At 47.5% G+C, this 18,884-nt stretch overlaps 1 protein-coding gene across 4 annotated transcripts in view; it reads left to right on the top strand.

The window, feature by feature from the left end:
* The window catches only part of PBX1 (PBX homeobox 1), a 242,936-nt gene that overhangs the window by 198,738 nt on the left and 25,314 nt on the right, over positions 1-18,884 (top strand). Inside the window, exons 4-7 of one of the 4 annotated variants that reach the window (XM_073356383.2) lie at positions 7-197; positions 694-829; positions 6,984-7,032; positions 18,448-18,560. In XM_073356383.2, the coding sequence (XP_073212484.1) occupies positions 7-197; positions 694-829; positions 6,984-7,032; positions 18,448-18,560 (489 nt within the window). Of the gene's footprint in view, positions 1-6; positions 198-693; positions 830-6,983; positions 7,144-18,447; positions 18,561-18,884 lie in introns of all 4 variants that reach the window. The other 3 variants (XM_073356382.2, XM_073356385.2, XM_073356384.2) reach the window with 3 other exon arrangements.

Here is an 18,884-nt window from a genome sequence, read left to right as displayed (position 1 = left end):
TCCCAGGCGTGCAACGAATTCACCACCCACGTGATGAACCTCCTGCGCGAGCAGAGCAGGACCCGGCCCATCTCACCAAAGGAGATTGAGCGGATGGTCAGCATCATCCACCGCAAATTCAGCTCCATCCAGATGCAGCTCAAGCAGAGCACGTGCGAAGCCGTCATGATCCTGCGCTCCCGATTTCTAGATGCGCGGTAAGTTTGCCCATCTCCCGCCTGAGAGAAAATGCTTTGACAGGGGTAGGGGGGTCTCATCTCTCATGTTGGCCTTTAGGCAGAGCAGACACTGTAAAAATCTGCTCTGGTCTGGCAGAGGTGGAACAACCAATGGTCTGATCCAGTATGAAGGCAAGGGACCAGAACAGACGGGGTTAATGTGGTTTCAGACACAAGTGGATCAAATCCCCAGCCCACCCTGACTACCCTGTCATGCGATCTCCTTCGCCAGCCTACCTGAGGGCCAACCTCCTAACCAGGGCACTGGCTTGGGGGAGGCAGGTCAGAGGCCAGGTGGGTCCAGAGCATCCCTCGCAAGGTGTTGCAAAGCTTGAGCGGAGGAGGTTTGCAAAGTACTTTGCAATGGAGAGGCAAGAGGTGCCATGGAACTGCAAAATATTATTCCCATCCCCAGAGCACTTTCCCTCTTTCTGGAGACTTGGCCCTGATTCTGTTCCATTTTCTCCTTGCCAAGGCGGAAGAGACGAAACTTCAACAAGCAGGCTACGGAAATCCTGAATGAGTATTTCTATTCCCATCTCAGCAACCCTTACCCTAGTGAGGAAGCCAAAGAAGAGCTAGCCAAGAAGTGCGGCATCACAGTCTCACAGGTAAGGTGACAGGTGAAGGGAGTAGCACCAAAATAACGGCCTTGTGTTTCTCCAGCAGGGCACAAATAACCAGGCAAGCTTCTCTTTAGTGATTTCCACAGCGGTGGTGGGTGAATTGTGGGGTGAGTGCTAGATTGGTAGCAAGAGAATAACTGGAGGCTGCATGGAACAATGGGGGGAAAGGCCCGTTGAGGAAGAGAGGTGTATTGGGAGGGGAAGTATTAGGGCAATCACCTGGAAGGGATGGAGATGGACCGGGCAGGGGTTGGCTGGGACATTGCAGAGTAGAGCCAAAGTGGAATTTAGGCAGTAGAGGTTGAGGGGGGCATGCTGTGGGGGGCTGGGGGTGGCAAAGTGGAAGCTGAGCAAGGCGACCAAGAGATTTCTGGGGCAAGTGCTACATTTGGCAAGTGCGGGGCCTCACAAGCTACAGAAAAACCAACACACACATGTGGGGCTTGGCAGGGGTTTGCTTGCTGGAGCTGTGTGAGCAAGGCCCAGGAAGGAGACTGTGGCTAGAGTAGGGTTTCTGGTGTGAGGGTCTCATGGCTGGGGGTGGGAGGTAGATTTGCAGGGTTGTTTCTTTCCATCTAAAGGTATGGAGGGTAATTATTCTTGTATTTGCTGAATGCAATGCCTCTCTCATCTGCTGATGTGCAATTTCTGTGTGGAAACAGGATATTCACTAGCTACACCCCAAGGTGTGCCCATGTAATTAAAGGGGCAGGTGAATAGCCTCTGTGCCTCTGGGGTCTATAGCATTGACCGGCATACTGATGCAAGGCTTGAGCAGAGCAGCTGAGAATCTAATTTGCAACCGCCACGTTCTTGGGTGTCAATTATGCTCTGCCCCTTCCTTCACTCCATCCTCCCCTGTTTCTCCTAGTGCATTTGGCTGCCAGAGGCTGAAGTCTGGAACCAGTCAGCATGCCCTCCTATAGCCTTGCCCACAGCCAATCCACCTGCTTTCCGGGAGTCAGCCATCTTGTGCTCCCTCATGTTCGCAGACAGGTTTGTGGTGTCATTTGGGTCACGCATTCACATGAAGATGACAACAGTAACTGGGGCCAGATCTCAACCGAGTGTGGCTGTTCAGTTTCTCTGGAAGGAACATCAAATTGGAGACTGTAGTCATCTGTAATCATGAGGGAATCTTGCTAATTGCTCCTTAAATGCTCATGTAGTGACCTCCAATCAACAACCACGTCATCGACATTAGAAGACCCAAATGACCATCAGTCCATCCCAAAGTTACACATGGAAAATGGGGCGCACTGGTTCAAAGAAACCAAGCAATGTCCTGGTGTTTTATCCCAAACTTTGAATTGACCCTGGATGTTTTTATGGGATCCAACATAGTTCCATTAACTTGTTTGTAGTTCGCATGCCATCTCTGCACTCCCTAGTGCCTGGAGCAGAAAGAGCCAATTTCCAGGAGAAAAACTGTTCTTGTGATCTTTCTGAACAAACTGAAATAAGGAAACATTGCTGCTCTCCTAAGGATTTCCATTCTCGCATGGTTTTTGAGGCCAAAGCGTTACAGATAAATTGAGTGCTTATCCGCACCAGGTCAATGGAATACCCCTTTGAAAACTATGTGAAGAGAGACAATCTCCATGCGCTGTAACTGCCTTAGTTCATGCTGCCTTGGTCTATGCTCCTCTCAGCTCTCGCAAAGCAAACACAATTACCTTAGTTCCTAAGTTCATAGATTGTAAGACCAGAAAGGACCATTGTGATCATCTAGTCTGACCTCCTGCATGGCACGGGCTGAACCTCATCCAGTGATTTCTGCATCAAGCCCTTATCTTCTGAGTGAGCTTTTTTAGGAAGACATCCCATTTCTGTTACTTCAATGTCAGGCCTCAAAGGAAAGCCTAGATCCTGCTGAAAAGGGTGTCAGTGAACCAATCATTGGCTCTCTTCCCTCTGACTCAGAAGTGGAAGCGTTCCTGACAATTGGAGGTTGTATGACCCTTTTTGCAAGAGATGGGCTGTTAACTTCAATCTCATGGCCAATTTATGATCTCAGTAGTTCTATTCTGCCTCCCGAAATTCACCCCTCAGTCACAGCTGATAAGTTTTTCCCTTCCAGTGCAGTGTTACTGTGCATTGTTAAATAGCTGCTGCCGTCCCCTCCGGAGGTGGCCTCATTGCAATGGTGTGCCAGGGGATTTCTGTGCGAAGTTTGTCAAGCACTTTGGGATCCCTGCAGATGGAAGGCATCGTAGATAATCCCTTTCAGGAGGGATTATTTATCTGTTTTCCATGCAGTGAAACAAGCAGCAATTATTCAATGAGTGCAAAACACTAACTGGATACCAGTGACAAAATATCCAGCGTTTAGAAAGGGAGAAAAGTCTCAGCTGTATCCCCCGAATCCTAATTCAGGCTAGCAACCTAAGGGACAGGACTAGCCTACAGAAGACTGGCTAACTGTTCTAGGAAGTGACATGCCAGAGTAAATGGAATATTGGACTTTTCCAGTAATGGGTTTATGCATAGAGGCAGGATATCCGATTCAACGGGCCACAGGTCTGATCTGATTAGCATAAAATAGGGTTCCTGACTAGATGGATCAATAGCTTGAACTGGTGTATTCAGAAGGCAGGGTGCCAACGTAGATGGACTTGTCTGGGGAAATCCTGCATAAGACGGCATGGTTTCAAAAAGTGAAGCCAAGATGTTCAGTAGTGATGAGTGATTTTGGGTTTCCAACTGGAAGGTCCACAGGGCACTTGATTTTCAGAGGGTGGTGCTTAGCACTTCCTGAACAGTGGCCTACCTGCACCCCCGTTCACCCCAAAGTTAAACATAACTATTCCTTTTTCATGAGAGCAGGTAGGTCCCAAGAGATTGCTGAGAGGAAGTGCAGGAGAAGGCACTTGGGGGCCTGTCTATGTCTGTCTAGTCTGGCATATTGAAACACTTCTGTTTCCGGGAAGCCTAGGGGCGCTCCACCAACACCAACAAATATGACATGGCAGAGAGAGTGCTCCAGGCCAGAGGGAAAGGGATTATTTTGGGGGCATATTGAGAGAAGGGTCATTGAAAACTGGCCACGATCACTGAGCTTCCAGAAACGAGCTCCCATAAAAGGGGAGATTACAGCTGACCCTAGCAGCTCTGTGTCTGTTGACCCTGCTGTTGGAACTTGATATGGACAAGACACCCAGCGTTGATTAAATCAGAAGCCTCCTATCACCATCCTCAGACCTTCCACCGTGAACCTCTCCTGAGATGAAAACAAATTCAGCCAACTCCCCCCCATCCCAAGCTCCATTATTCATTCCTGCCCCGGCCTCTGCACTCTTGGGCTCCATCTGGAAATGGAAGCATCAAAATGCCGAGAGTCCCAGCTCCACGGCATGCCACTGGAAGGAAAAGGAAGTCCAGTACTCTAGAAGAAAGAGCCTGCTTTCCAGAGAGTTACGGCTCAAGGTTGTAGACCCAAGTTTCTCAGACGAGCGTCTAGGTTTGGTAGAGCTTATCTGAGCAGAGCACGTGGTCTTCAGGACTTTGCCCTTCCAACCCACCCATCTGTTAGAGGTTTCTAAAGTGCCACCAGTAGTGGTTCACTTCTGGTGACTGGCAGGTGTAGCATGGGCCTTTCCTGAATCTTTTAACTATGTGGATAAGTCTCAATATACACATCAAGGATTGCACCCTGCAACCTCCATAATGATCCATTAAAGATCTGGAAATAGGGAATGCCATTGATATAACAAGGTGACGGGGACATGTCCGATTAGGTCCCCATCCTCTTTTGGTAGTGCAACCGGTGGTAAATCCAATGACAAAGACACCATTTCAATGGACTTTCAGCCTTCAAGAAACACAGTCCGGTTTCACTCCAGCCCTTTTTTTGAACAGTCCTTTGGGAACCTATTGATTTTTGCCATGACTGGTCTTTCTCTAGAAACAGAGGGACAACTCCAGATAAAACCTGAAGACACCCAAAACCTGCTTCCAAAACTCAAGCCCAAATCTTTCCAATATTTTAAAAGTTCTGTGCCAGTTTCAGTTCCATACCTGTGGTTACCCTTAGTGCTGGTTACATAGATGGCACCAGAATGGAAGTCAAGAGATCTGGGTACTGTTCCCAGCATTACCACTGACTTGTGGTATGACACCTTCCTCTGCTGCAGTTTCCTCGTTTGTCCAATGAGAATGATACTTGCCTGCTTTTATAAAGTTGTTTGAGATTGATGGGTGCAACCCACAGTGTGAGGGAGGCGAGAGATTATTGTTAATAATGTCACCTGGTTCCAAATGGGACTGCATGTGCCAGGTTTGAGGCACACCAGAAATTATCAGAAACTTTCAGAAAGCTTGTTTTTGTGAGAAACGCAGCCTGATTTTGCCAACTCAAGATTTTTTTGTATTTCAGATGAACACCCAGACTCTAAACTTTCGGGTGCTTATCCAGACCTTTTGGGGGTTGCCCACCACAAATCTTTATGCAATTGACTCAAAGCTATGTTCTTTAAAATCCTCAGTGGATACTAATTGCCATTAATCAATTAGAGCCTAGCTGTTAATATCTCTCCATGGTGCTCTCTTAGACTGATTCATTGCATATGGCCAGATCCTCAACTTATGTCGACATCAGTGGAGCTCCACCAATTAACTCCAGCCACTGATCTGGTCCATTTCCTGAATTACTTCTGAAGAAGTTCAGTCTTTATTTATAAATCATAGTTCAATCTGTCTCGTTCTGAAATTCTGTAGATAGTCAAGGCGCCATGCACACAGCAGACTCTGCAAAGTTCTGCTGAAACACCTTCATTGATGGCTGCCCTTGCAAACTTTCCCACCTCTGCATCTAGGTTGGGGATGCACAATCTGAGTTGACAGCTTGGAATTGCAACCACCTGGCAGTGAAATGGGGCACCAATTGAAATCCGAACCAAAAGAAGCAGACAGCAAAGCCCCTAACAATCTCCATTTTCTGTCTCCTTCCATTGGAAGGCTGGTCTGCGCACAGAAGTTGCACCAGTATATTAACTGATGCAAGCTCAATTGGTATAAATCAGGTTTAAATTGGATTAAGTGTCTACATAGGTTTCGCCCTGATTTAGCTAAGATGTTAAACCTTGAGTTATATTGGTAAAACTGTGTGTGTAGACCAGACCAGAGTAACCAGTGCAGCAGCTGTACCTGTAAATTCTTTTGGGACGTGCTCCAAAGAGCAGCACACGCTACTGTGATGGAGAGAGCATTAAACTAGGGTATGTTTGAGTATGTGTCTGGGGGGGAATCACAGCTTCCCTAGTGCATGGGACTGGCATTCTCATTAAAGGGACACTGCTTAGTTTTAGGCACACGGTTTCATTTTGTTTAGAGGAGCCATGGGACTGGAGTTGACACAATCAAATCAGAACAGAAGAGTTTCCTGGGTACCTAGATCGTTCAGCTGAAACGGTTTATTTAAAAAATGAAAATCTTTCTCTTCAGTGCAGGGACCCCGAACCCAGCAGCGTTCAGAACCAGGAAGTGAAACTGACCTGGCTGGCTCAAGCTTGAGTGGAAACCAGCAGGATAAATGATGAAAAGCAAATTAGATTTTTAAAATCCTAACACATTTAATAATGGTCTCGGGGGAGTTTTCAAAGTCACAAGCGGGAGCTAGACTCCCATTAAAAGACAGCTCCTGGAGTCCTGTGATTACGGGAGACTCTCAGCTTTTGTAAGTAAGCTTACAGCCCTCCATAATGGCAGAGAAAAGCTTTAAAACATGACCTGTGTGCACCCTAGAGGCTCAAATCCCAGAAGGGAAATTAAGAACTCCACCCCGATTTATTTTAAATCTCATGATTTTTAAGCCTGTCTCTTGATTTTTGGAACCTGTCCCATGATTGTGGAATGCTAGGCACTGGCAATATTGTTATCTTGACAGTTTGCCCTTAATTGAAGTTGAAAGAATAGGCATGTGCTCGCCTTTGCATTGGTTTTATTGACTTTATACTGCTCTGGGGGTCACTGGGGTTGGGATGGAGTCAGCAGGTGGAATCTTTTCCTTGCAAAGCTTTTAGAAAAAACTGCAATGCTTTAACTTGCTTTATTCCCCATTCCTAACCCTCCCCCGTGTCCCCACCAACATATGTCAAAGGTGAAACGTTAACTTTTTTGTCTTTTCTTGAACTCGCTCTAGGTATCAAACTGGTTTGGAAATAAGCGAATCCGGTACAAGAAGAACATAGGTAAATTTCAAGAGGAAGCCAATATTTATGCTGCCAAAACGGCTGTCACTGCTACAAATGTGTCAGCCCATGGAAGCCAAGCTAACTCACCCTCAACTCCCAATTCAGCTGGTTAGTTTTTTTTTTTTTTGGGTTGTTATTGTTCGTTTTTGGGTTTTTTTTGGTTTGTTTTTTCCTTTAATATCTGTGTTTTCTTTTCTTTTCTTTTTTCCGTTTTCTTTTTTCGGTTGGTTGGTTTTTATGTAATTTTTACTACAACAACAACAACAACAACGAAAAAAATATGGATTTAATTTTTTTCATTTTTTTTTCCGTTCTGTTTTTTCGTTTGTAAAAGCGATGTGATCATGCTGTGTAACCGACGGTAACGTGTTGGGGGTTTTGCATGGATTAAAAATTTGCTTGAGTTGCTTGCTCCTCAGGAGAAAAAACTTGTCCATGCACAATTGATTTACTTCACCAGGGGCTGAAAGCATGAGTGACCCTGATTTAAAAAAAAAGAAAGAAAAAAAAAGACCCAACACTTACAGGATGTTCCAGATCATGCTATTTTCAGTCTGTTTTGTGTGGACTTTTATACTTCAATTTTTTGGCTGCTCACACCATAATGTCTGGATCACCCGCAAGTATGTGTTCTGTGTGAATTTTATTTTTCGTTAATATCAGTATTGGGTGAGATCTTCTATCTTCAAGGAAATCCAGTGGGTTGGTTTGTCCATCCCCCACCTCTCCCCTTCCTTACCTGTTTATTGTGGGTTTCATTTCATTTGCTTTAAGGGACAAATGTGTGTTTGATCAGTTCCTCTTACCCAGATTTCAACTCTTTTGCTAAAGAACTATGACGTGCCTCCTGTTTAATTCTAGTGGCAATGTGTGCACAGTGCCACCAGATAGAATCACCATTACTCCAAAAGGGACATTTTTAGGTTCTTTGTATAGATTGTTCAAAACAATGGGAGATTTGAGACCTAATTAAAAGAAACAGAGGTTAACTTGATGGCTGCCATGTGATTTAAATTCTCTCTCTCTATAAATTATATATCTATATATGCTTATGTTGCTTAAAGGAGGGAAATGTGAATACATTTGGTTCTGTATCATTCAACTTGGTCTGTGATTATGGTACCCCTTTCTCCAGTGCATGAAGTGGGCTGATCTCAGGTATGCTTCTGAATGCAGGGCCAGCAGAGATGTTAAACAGGCAATAGGTATTTTGGTATCAGTGAAACTATTTCCTATTATTAGGAAACCTGACATCATGCCAGTACTTGGTATGGCATTTTCAGGCGACCTAAAGAAACATGGTCTTGACCCCAAGAATGCCCAGTCTGAATTAGACAGACATTGAACATGAAGGTAGAAATGGGAGGAGGATATATAGGGGGGAGGGATAGCTCAGTGGTTTGAGCATTGGCCTGTTAAACCTAGGGTTGTGAGTTCAATCTTTGAGGGGGCCATTTAGGGATCTGGAGCAAAAATTGGGGATTGGTCCTGCTTTGAGCAGGGGGTTGGACTAGATGACCCCCTGAGGTCCTTTCCAACCCTGATATTCTATGATAGGGTAAACAGGACAAGGGTTCAATCAAATAAAATAACATCACGTTGAATAGTGAGGGAATCATGATTCCAAAAAAAAAACAAAAAAACTACTCACTCTTTCTCCAAACAATCCCTCTGGGGCTTGAAACTCCAATCTATCCCCTTGCTGGATTTTTATCAGTTACTCCTTTAGTTCGCGTCCCATGTTGTGGATCTAAAGATCTGCACCCAAATCCTGCTGCTGACCCATGTGGAGGGTTCTAAATGGTTCTATGTGAACTACGGTTTTGTTTAGGATATAAACCATTTATGGTTCAGAGCACAAAACAGCTTCTAACTATTGGGGGTTAGGTTTCCCTGGCGATCAGGTTATCCCATAACTGCCCCACTGCATTGTTTCTCACATCTTCCTCTGTAGCCTCCGGTACTAGCCACTGTCAGAGGTAGGGCACTGGACTAGGTGGACCACAGGTCTGACCAGCAATTCCTGTGCTTCTGTGCCCTCTCCCCATCGTGCATGCAGGTTTGTGTAGGGTTGCTCAAAAGGGTCAGGCTGCACTCCCTGGTTTGTTGTTGTAGGGAAGTACTAGATGGCTTCCACACCTTTTTTCTTTCAGATACTTCTAAAAATTTGCAAACTTCTACATTCTTTTAATCACTTTGCAAATGGATCTTAAGTAAAAACAGCTGAGCAGACTGGGCCTCCTGATACTGGCAACTCTCCTTTTTAAAGGCATGGAGTAAATTCAGCTGTGTGTGTGTGTGTGTGTGTGTGTATTATATTTAATAATAATCTTTTTCAAATTGGAGGCTGTGAATATCAGAGTCCAGAATCCACACAAACTTGTAGCCAGGGTGTGTGATTTTCATTTTTCTCCTATTTGCTCAATTTGAGCCTGATCCAAAGCCCCTGGAAGCCAAGGGAAAGTCTTCAATCGACTTCAGCGGGCTTTAGATCTGGCCCATATCCAGCATAACAGCCCACCTCCAGTGGCTGTCCCAGTTGAATAATGGTGCAGTGCCGCTTTCTTCCTGTGACATTTCCCACAGGCAGGAGCATGGCTGTGTAACGGGTGTAAATTGTCTGGACCCTGCAGTAAACCATCATGATCCTGCACTTTCAAGTTCTGTGGTTAAAGCATAGGACTTGGACTCCTGGGTCTTGTTTCTGACTCTCTCAAGATGTGTGTCTACATCCCAAAATCATGTACCCTTCTTCTACCAACATTGCTGCACGCTGGTGCTAGCCCCGGAGGAAGTGCTAACGTTGGAGGGACACGAGTGATCTCAGTGCCGTGCCATGAAAATGTTCCTTCTGCTTTTAGCAAGGTCTCAGTGACCTGGGAAAAGTCTCCTCCCCTCCATGAGCCTCAGTTTCCCCATCTGCAAGATGGGATTAATGATGCTTCCTATGGGGATTGAGAGGCTTGGTTGGTAAGCAGTGATAAAGTGCTGCGAGCTCCACAGATGGAAGGCGCTGGAGAAATGCAAAGTAATGTTAGTTTTCTATCTGCATCTATTGTATACACCCAGGCTTGCCGTAACGCACCCCATGGGGCATAGTTCACCTACTGTTGAGGGGAGGGTGCTCTCACAGATAAAAATACATCACTGTCTTCCAGTGCCTTTTCACAGCAGCTTATGAGGAGTGATAGTGGGGTTAGCAACACACTGATCGTTGGGCTTACTTTGTCCTATGGCCAAAGACCCTCGCTGCTTCTTCCCTTTTCAATGGGGGAAAATGCCCCAGTCCTGACCCCTTTCTCAAACATCACCCAGGTTTGTCAATGTGCGCTGGTCTCTCTCGCTGTTAGCTCCTCCTGAGAAGACTGTTGCTAATGGTCTCAGAAGTCGCCCCCAGCCCCTCTGGGACACCTGGCCTTTGACAGGATCCACGGGTACTGGCAGGCAGCAAGAGGCAGCACTATGCCTGGCTGTGATTCCTGGGCCCCAGTGATTGCCCCATTGCCAGCAGAGGCCCTTGTGCGTCAGACACTATGGGCCTTTGATTGCTGAGCGGTATCTCTGGCGTGTAATTGGAGAGCAGAACCCCGGTGACTTGACTGAGAGTCACTGCTGAGATAAATACCATCCTCTCATTTCTCTAGGCCCCATGTTTCAGAGCCTCTCCCCTCCCACAAGCATCGCCCTGTCTCTCCAGCTAAGAGCATCCTCCTGCCATGCCAGATCCTCTCTCTGCTCCCCAAGAGGCCTCTCTCATCTCTTCCTCGTGACTGACGGCTTTGTCAGTTTCACCACGGTAGCACTCTTAGGATCTGGCTTCCTCTTTCCCTTCTGGAACGTCCGAGCTTTCTTTCCGTCAGCGTGTGATGTTTGGACGGGGAGCATGTGCTGGGGGGAGATGCCAGTCTAGCTGCTCTGTGCACTGTCATCCTCCATGAGTGCAGAACAGCTACAGCTGCGCAAGCTTCCCCCAGACACCACTCCAGGAAACCATCTCTACCCTGAGCTGCAGAAATCTGCACTTGGAGGTGGGAAGCGAGTTCAGTCCCATGGCTAATTAGGACCAAGCACAAGGGTGGTTTTCCTGATGTGGGATGCCTGCCTACTAGGAACTGCAGCAAGACCAACCCAATTCATTTCACACTGAAGAGCTGCTACCAATCTGGGTTGGGTCCGGACTGGTGGCTAGATGTCAAAGGCTGTGTCATGCACTCCATGAGCCCACCAGTCCCCCCTGTTTAGTTTCTGGCAGGGAAGCCCTGCTTTACTGTATTTGCAGCTCACCTCCCCATTAGCACATGTGTTTTAACATGACGGGCTTCTTGCACACTCACCTCTGCCTCTCAGAAATCAGCCAGGTAATGGAGGCTAGGCTAAGAGGTCTCTGGGCATCGCTGGCCCTGATCGGTCTGATAACAAAAACAAAATGGCAAATATCTATCCACATTGTATCCCCGCTCCCCACCACCCTTCACATGTCACTGTCTTCTAGGTTCTGTCAGCGAGCAGAGGAGGGGATCACGATTATACAGTACCTAGCACAATGAGGCCGGGATGCCGAGTTGGGCGGCCAAATGCTATTGCAGCGTTAGTGTTAGATGATTAATTATAGTGCTGAGCAGAACTGGGAGTGGCTGATGGGATGGCATGACAACCAACTGCATTGTGTATATGCAACAATCCCCGTCTTGTATTGTGTAGATTCACAAGCATGCATGGACACAAGTGGCTACCAGTATGTCACCCGTGGTCTCCTGTTTTGGGAAGAGATCAGCATAGAAATGCCATCTCTGAAGGGCTCCCCCATACCCCACTTTCCCCTACCTCCACCACCCTCACTGAACTGGCTCCCCTTTCCCCAGTATCAGGAGACAGGGTAAGTTGCAAGGAGAGGTTGCCCCGCAGGGGTGCTGATGAGGTGTCAAAGAGAATGCCTCCGGAGCTGAGACACGGGTAGGTAAGCAGATCCTGGCAGGGGAGCTGGGGGCAAGGAGAGGTAGAATTAGTGCAGGGGGGAGAAGAGAGCAGGGAAGCAGAGAGAACAAAGTCAGAGTGTAAGAAAAGGGAGGGGAAGCAAAGGCAATCCATCCTGGGGGAGCAGACACCTCCTGTCAATCCCATGGAGAAGGGCTGCCTTTGGTGAAAGTCCATGCCGGAGCCAGGAGGGGTTAGTGGAATAGAGGAGGCCAAATGGCTGGAGCTCACAGAATAAAAGGTGGGGAAGGAGGGCAAAAGAAGAAAGGTCCCACATGGGATTCTGGCAGTTTGGCCCAGGCTGGTATTCCCTGGCCTGGGAGCATCACAGACTAGGGAGTGGTGCCTTTGGCTGATAAGAGGCATATAGAGTCCTGCCCAGTCCTTAGAGGGTTGGAGTTTGATGCCAAGAACCATAAAAAGCACAACAGACCCCAATGACCCCTTTTGGATGCTCCAAATGGGCTAGTGTAGCTGCATCCTGTCTGCCTATCCAATCCAGGCAGCTTGCAACATGAGCTGCAGCCAGCGTGATTCGGGTCTGGGAGGGCGGCCGTGCTGGGTGAGGAAGAGGCAATGTTTACCTACCTGCTGCAAAAGCACCTTCCTTTACGGCTCCTGGACACCCAGCCCTGTGCCTGCAACCGCAGCAGCCAGCTTGGCTGTGACAGGTCTGTATTGTGCAGAGCCCCGAGGCAGCAGCAGCTGATGGTGATTGTTGTAGCAGGTAGACAGATGGTAGAAGAGTGAGTGATGAGTGGATATCAGTCCGGAGCACGACAGACTGAAGGTGCAAGGGGAGAAATGACTGGGAGACGAATGTGGGTAGAGCCCAGTATGTTGCCTGTCTAATGGTGTCATTTATTGAACAGTGGTATGGGCGTGCATGGTGCTGTACATAGAGATCCCGCAGGGTCCCTGCCCCCAATTTAAATGGCCAATGACAAAGAGGGAGGGGGTTCTGGGAGGAGGGGCACACACAGTGAATCGAAGGGGCACAGTTTGGGTTTTTGATACATTTTCAGTTCACAGGGCAGGTTTCAGGGATTACAGGAAATGGGGGTGCTGAGGAGGGATTTGATGAAGAGGGAGGCTGTGTGCTGGCTGGATATTCCAGGACTAGGGCCCTTTGAGTGAACAAAGGAGACATGGAGGCAATGGAATTGTCAGGGCCCAAGCAGGAGAGAAACGAGCCGCTAGAGATGGGCTGAAGGCATGGAGCTTTGCAGAGCCCTGAGCGGAGGGACCAGACTTTGGAATTGGAAGGGAATGCGGAGCAAAGACGGGTGTCGTAGAGCAGTGGGCATGGGAAGCGATTTAATGTTACTCCCGCTGCTTTCCTCGGGGGTGCCCATGTTGCTGGAGTTTGGTGCTTCCGTTGAGTCGAAGAACTCAGCAACACATGGACGAGGGTAGGGATCACATCTATCCAGCCCCAATCCTGAGATCCGCTTATGCCTCACCCTGAGCCGCCCGGCCCCCTCCCAGGGCACGCAGTCTGAGCTCTCTAGGCTCAGAAGTGCTGAGCAGCGCAGCTCAGCTAGAGCTGACGAACCTCTGACAAACAACACCCTGCACCCGCCTTGTCAGTGCGGTGTCCAGAGGAAAACTAGCTGCAGAGCCCCCAATCCTTTTTTATGTTGCTCTTTAAGGGGACTGCACCACTGGGAAACCAACACCCACTTTGTCTGTAACAAGCCCGAAAAGCCAACAAGCCTTCTGCCTTACCTGATAGCTGCTGAGCCTCTTGTCTTCTCTTACCTCTGCCTTCCTCTGTCCTTTTGTGGTAGCATTTGGTCACATTAGGTGGAAATCCAGCGTAAGCTCTTCAGGTTGGGAGCTGTATCACTGGACGTTCAGGTGCCCTTTGCACTTGCAGCGCTGGGTAAATAATTGTAAGTTTCACTGTCCATGTTAAGTGTGACATGCAAAAAGGAAGCCAAAAAACAATGAGGCCAAAAAAATGAGATGTTCAGGGCAAGATCCTCAGCTGATGTCAAGTGTCAGAGTTCCACTGAAATCACCAGCCTGCGACGGGTTCTTCCATCATTTAAGATGGTTGTAGAAATGCTGAGAAAAGTATTTTGCATGTCTGGTGCCAAATTCTGCTCATCAACAGAGACATGCAGCTCCCGTTGACTTTAAACAGCAGTCGCACGTGTGTGGCTGCAGGCAGAATTACTGGTCCTGGGTTTCATCTTGGCAGTGATGACTTAGGTGGGTTCAGTGTGATAAAAGCCCATCACGTTATTGGGGTCCAGAATGTTTCATGGTATGGCGCAGCAGACAAAGTTGTGACTTGATTTTCGCTACAATGGGCACAGCAATGATTTGTATAACATGCCCTTCTTTGTAATGCCCTTTGAATGCAGCATCACCAGGCACTTCACTGAGAGCGATTAGTAAGAGGAAAGGAAGTATTTCTTCACACAACACACAGTCAACCTGTGGAACTCTTTGCCAGAGGATGTTGTGAAGGCCAAGACTATAATATGGTTAAAAAAAGAACCAGATAAGTTCATGGAGCATAGGTCCATCAATGGCTATTAGTCAGGATGGGCAGGGATACCCATCTGTTTGCCAGAATCTGGGAATGGGCAACACTTGATTACCTGTTCTGTTGATTCCCTCTGAAGTAACTGGCATTGGCCACTGTCAGAAGACAGGATACTGGGCTGGATGGACCTTTGGTCTGACCCAGTATGGCCATTCTTATGTTCCTATGAAATGTAGGATTCAAGGTGGGATTGAGGAGTGTCGAGGGGCAGTTGGGAATAGAGTGGTGGGACAGCAAGGAGGTTGAAGCAAGTGGAAATGAGGGAGAAGGATTGGCAGTGAGCAAGTCATGAAGATGTTTGAGTATTAGGGAGCAGTTGGGAACTGGATGTGGAGATCACCGGAATTAGAGGTGGAAAAGACCTGTTTAGACATGTCTAGTTAATCTCCCCTCTGGGATCAGTGCATTCAAGTTGATGCTGAAACCTGCCACCAGCAACAACCTGGTCAATTGCCCTTGTACCTGAAATGGCCAAAAGTTTCTCTGCCAAAAAGGCAAAAATAACTAAATGAAACCTTGCAAAGGGGCTATTCCGGTATCCTGCATGATTGATCCGGGTGGCACACGATCTACAAGGAGGCTATGTCCCTTTGGGATTTGCCATGATGATGAAGTTAATCTCCCCTTGGCCGATACAGGTTTTCCTCTACAGCATGTTCCCCAGTGCCTTGAACTGATTGGTTTTAAGTGGACCAAGTGTTTAAGCTTCTGTCACTTTCTGTGGGAGGCTGTTGTGTGGCTGAAGCCCTGTCACTGTCCAACCTTCATCCCAAATTTAATATTTATTTTCCTCCCATTACAACTAGTGGTACCTCCTCAGATCACAGTTTATCACCCTCCTTGGAGGTGGTGCTCTTCAAGGATGTGTGAACGGTGACATATCCCCCACCACACACTTCAGTCATTGTGGGGCAATAAAGCAGTGAAAGTGATGGAAGAAGAGAGGATGGATGGGAAGCCAATAAAGAGAATGGAACTGGGAAGTTACTGATGAGAAGCCAGCTAAGGGATGAGTGGTGCAAAGGTCTTGGGTTATCATCTGCTAAAGCACAGATGCTAAACAGCAGCAGCTGCTACAGGTGCTTTTCCTGTCAGTCAATTATTGTTATGGTTTGCATTATGATAGCACCCAAGAATCCCACGCAAGGCTCAGGGACTCTTTGTGCTAGGCTCTGTATGAACATGTATCAAAGCAAAGAACCCTGCCCCAAAGAACTTACAAGCTAAAGTCCGTTGTTACATTTCAGCTCTTGGGGATCCTAGGTCAGGCTGTGGTGACCCTTCAAAAGCTAGAGCCACGTAACATGGGACCCTTAGAGTGACAGATTAGATCTGTGATGGAGTCTCTTCTGATTGGTGCATTCAGCTAGTACCTCCTAAGCTCATGGATGCCACTGGAGTCTTCATTCTGATGGCACCTCTTTTCCCCCCTCCCACACCAGTGTATTAGCCCCTCTCAGCTGCTTCTCCACGACTCTGGGCCCTCATCATTTTCACACATGGCTTGTACATAGACAGCAGAATGCTGAAACAGCACTACCGACAGCGGAAAGGGCTGTCTCGGCAATTACTGCTCTGATGCAAATGCATCCGTACATGGAGCGCATTGGTATGCGCATATTTATGGTTGCGTCTCCATCAGCAGCAAGACGTATTTAACATTTATGTAGGCACATCTACGGTAAGAAGATGCTGTGCCAGTAGCAGTGGATATCTTCCAAATGGCCTCTCGCACGCCCCTCATGATTGCCAAGACACTGCCGCTATTCAGAATTAGAGTTTGCGGCTGTTTGTTTTAGTTTTCTCCATTCTGCGGTCTGGTTTGTTAACTTTCAATCAAATATCAGTGAGGTGTATGTTGTATGTATGTATTTATTTATTTGTTTAAAACCAGCTGGGGGCGGGGGGGGGAGGGATAAAATAGTGGCCGTGGTGGAGATCGAACAATCCCATGCTACTTGGGGAGGGAGTGTTGTCTTGTGGTTAGTGCAGGGAGCAGCGGCGGAATCTTGGGGTCTGCTCCCGTCTCTGCCACTTGCTGCGTGCCCTTGAGAACATCATTTCACCTCTCCATGCCAGCTGTTAAAGGGGAAATAACAATTCTCTACTACCGCTTGTGGGGCTAAATTCACTGAGGTTGGCAAGGTGCTTGACAATCCTCAGAGGAAAGATGCGATACGAATGCAAAGTAATACTATTGTCATATACTTTTACCTTTCAAATAATAACCCCGGGGTGCAGAAAGGAAATGGAAGTTCTTTGCCTGCTAAGCCAGAGATGTGGAGGTTTCAGTATTCTTATCTATTGAGTTCCTATTGTTTCTTATTCTTGGATTATTCTCTGCAACACACCGGACAGTGTTTCGCAGCAATACAGCCACTGTAGCCTCTACTGGTTTGTGTTCTTTCCAAGCACATTTAGGGTCTGATCCACTGATGTCAAGCAATGGATGATGTTGGTTACGGTGGGCTTTAGGTCAGGCTTTTATTGCTGAGTGATCTTCCCAACTCTCCTTAATTTTGAGACCTTCTACAGTCTCACGTGGGAGGCCCTTGTGAAGAGACACTCCAAGAGTTAACACCTGCACCGGCCAAATTCTCACCAGCTGACTTCCTGTCCCCTTCTTGGAAGCAGGTTCCATCAGAAGAGCCTCCCTGGGTGGGATTATTCACTCCCTCTCCATGACAGGAGGAGGGACCTGGGCTGTTGATTTGTTTCAGAGCTTACGCATGACTCATTGCTGGGCAATTCCACCAAGACGATGGTTGCCGATCTGGGTTCGAAGGGGGTGGGGAGGGTAATTTGAGCAGCTTGGGATTGGATCAGTACAGTGGAGCTGACCTGGGCCCCTGAAGTCTCCCCCTTGCCAGGTGAACGTCATGTTTATAACCCAACCTTGCACGTTGAGCTTTCTCACACTTAATGCGCGGAGCTGCACGAGAGTTTCAAAATAATCCCGGGAAACCATTTTTTTCCACGCGTTCCGGTTGTGCAATGGTTTTGTTTCCTCTGGTCGTTGGGCGGGGGAGGTGGTCAGGTACCTCAGAGCTGGAAGCAGAAAACCTTGTTTCTGCAAAGACATTTCTCTGTCCCACCCAGTTGTCTCTTTATTATTAGCAGTTGCGACTATTGCATGCGGTGAGATCCCTGATCTTCAATTTGCTTGCAGAATTCACTGTTGCTAGGCGGCTGGCATGGAAAGGGGTAGGGGATTCTCTGATGGTCCATCATGGGTGCTTGAGTTGCCTAACCAATGAAGCCAGAATGGAAGTGTGGGATGTCAAAGGATGTTAAGAAAAGGCTATACGATGCCTTCCCGTCCTTGTGAACCTTAGCTCATGGATGACTGCTACCCCCACCTGATGAAGTTGTCCATTAATGAATTTATCGTGGAGGGAGCAGCACCCCTTCTTTTATCACCTCACCTCCGCGAAAGCACATTCCACGCTCATCTCACCAGCAGACCTCCTATGAACATCTGTGGGAGTTCTGTCCCGGGGACGAGTAAATAATCTGCCCTTTATGCGCTAAGCTGTTCAAAACTGTCTAAAGGATTTGGATGTGCTCAGATGAATGGGAATTGGGCATCCCAGTCCCCTAGGCTGGTTTCGAAAATATCCGTCGTTCCCCCTCTCCCCCCAGTTGGGAAGCTGTTAAAGGATAAGCCTTATGTTGAGATGTAATGATGTGTGGCTTTGTATAACCTCAAGTTTGCACCCTTTTTTTTTTTTGCTTGCTCTGTTCTTCATACTACTAACCTACTGTGTGTTTTGTTTTCATTTTGGGGTTGCTTTGCATGTCGTTCCTTCCTCTTGGCTGAGAGTTGCGGGGTGGATCCTTTTCCTTTCTATGATTCAGGTGCCTCACTCTTTCCTTTCCAGGTTCTTCCAGTTCTTTTAACATGTCAAACTCTGGAGATTTGTTCATGAGCGTGCAGTCACTCAATGGGGATTCTTACCAAGGGGCCCAGGTTGGAGCCAACGTGCAGTCACAGGTAGGGACCCATCCGATGTGCTGCCAGTGAATGCGTTAGTGTTGGAAGAGCCCTTGATTGTATTGGCATTTCCCACTCCGGTCCCAAAAGAGAAATCTTAAATGGTGCAAACAAACCAATCAGACAAACCAACAGGAAAAACCTCCCGACCCCCACCAAACCAAAAAAAAAACCATTGTCTTGGGGAATCTTGCCCACACTTTGTGAATGCATTTGGCTCTGGCTTGTTAGTTTGTGTTAGGAGAGGTTTAAAAGAACAGGTGTGTGCTCAAATGAAATTAGCCAAGGTCTAGCTCGCTTGCTTTATTTTTCAAGGGACGGGAC

This window comes from Lepidochelys kempii, chromosome 8, assembly GCF_965140285.1.
Source record: "Lepidochelys kempii isolate rLepKem1 chromosome 8, rLepKem1.hap1, whole genome shotgun sequence".
Taxonomy (NCBI): domain Eukaryota; kingdom Metazoa; phylum Chordata; order Testudines; family Cheloniidae; genus Lepidochelys; species Lepidochelys kempii.
Note: the sequence above shows the minus strand (reverse complement) of the source record. Positions and strands in the feature narration are given on the sequence as shown.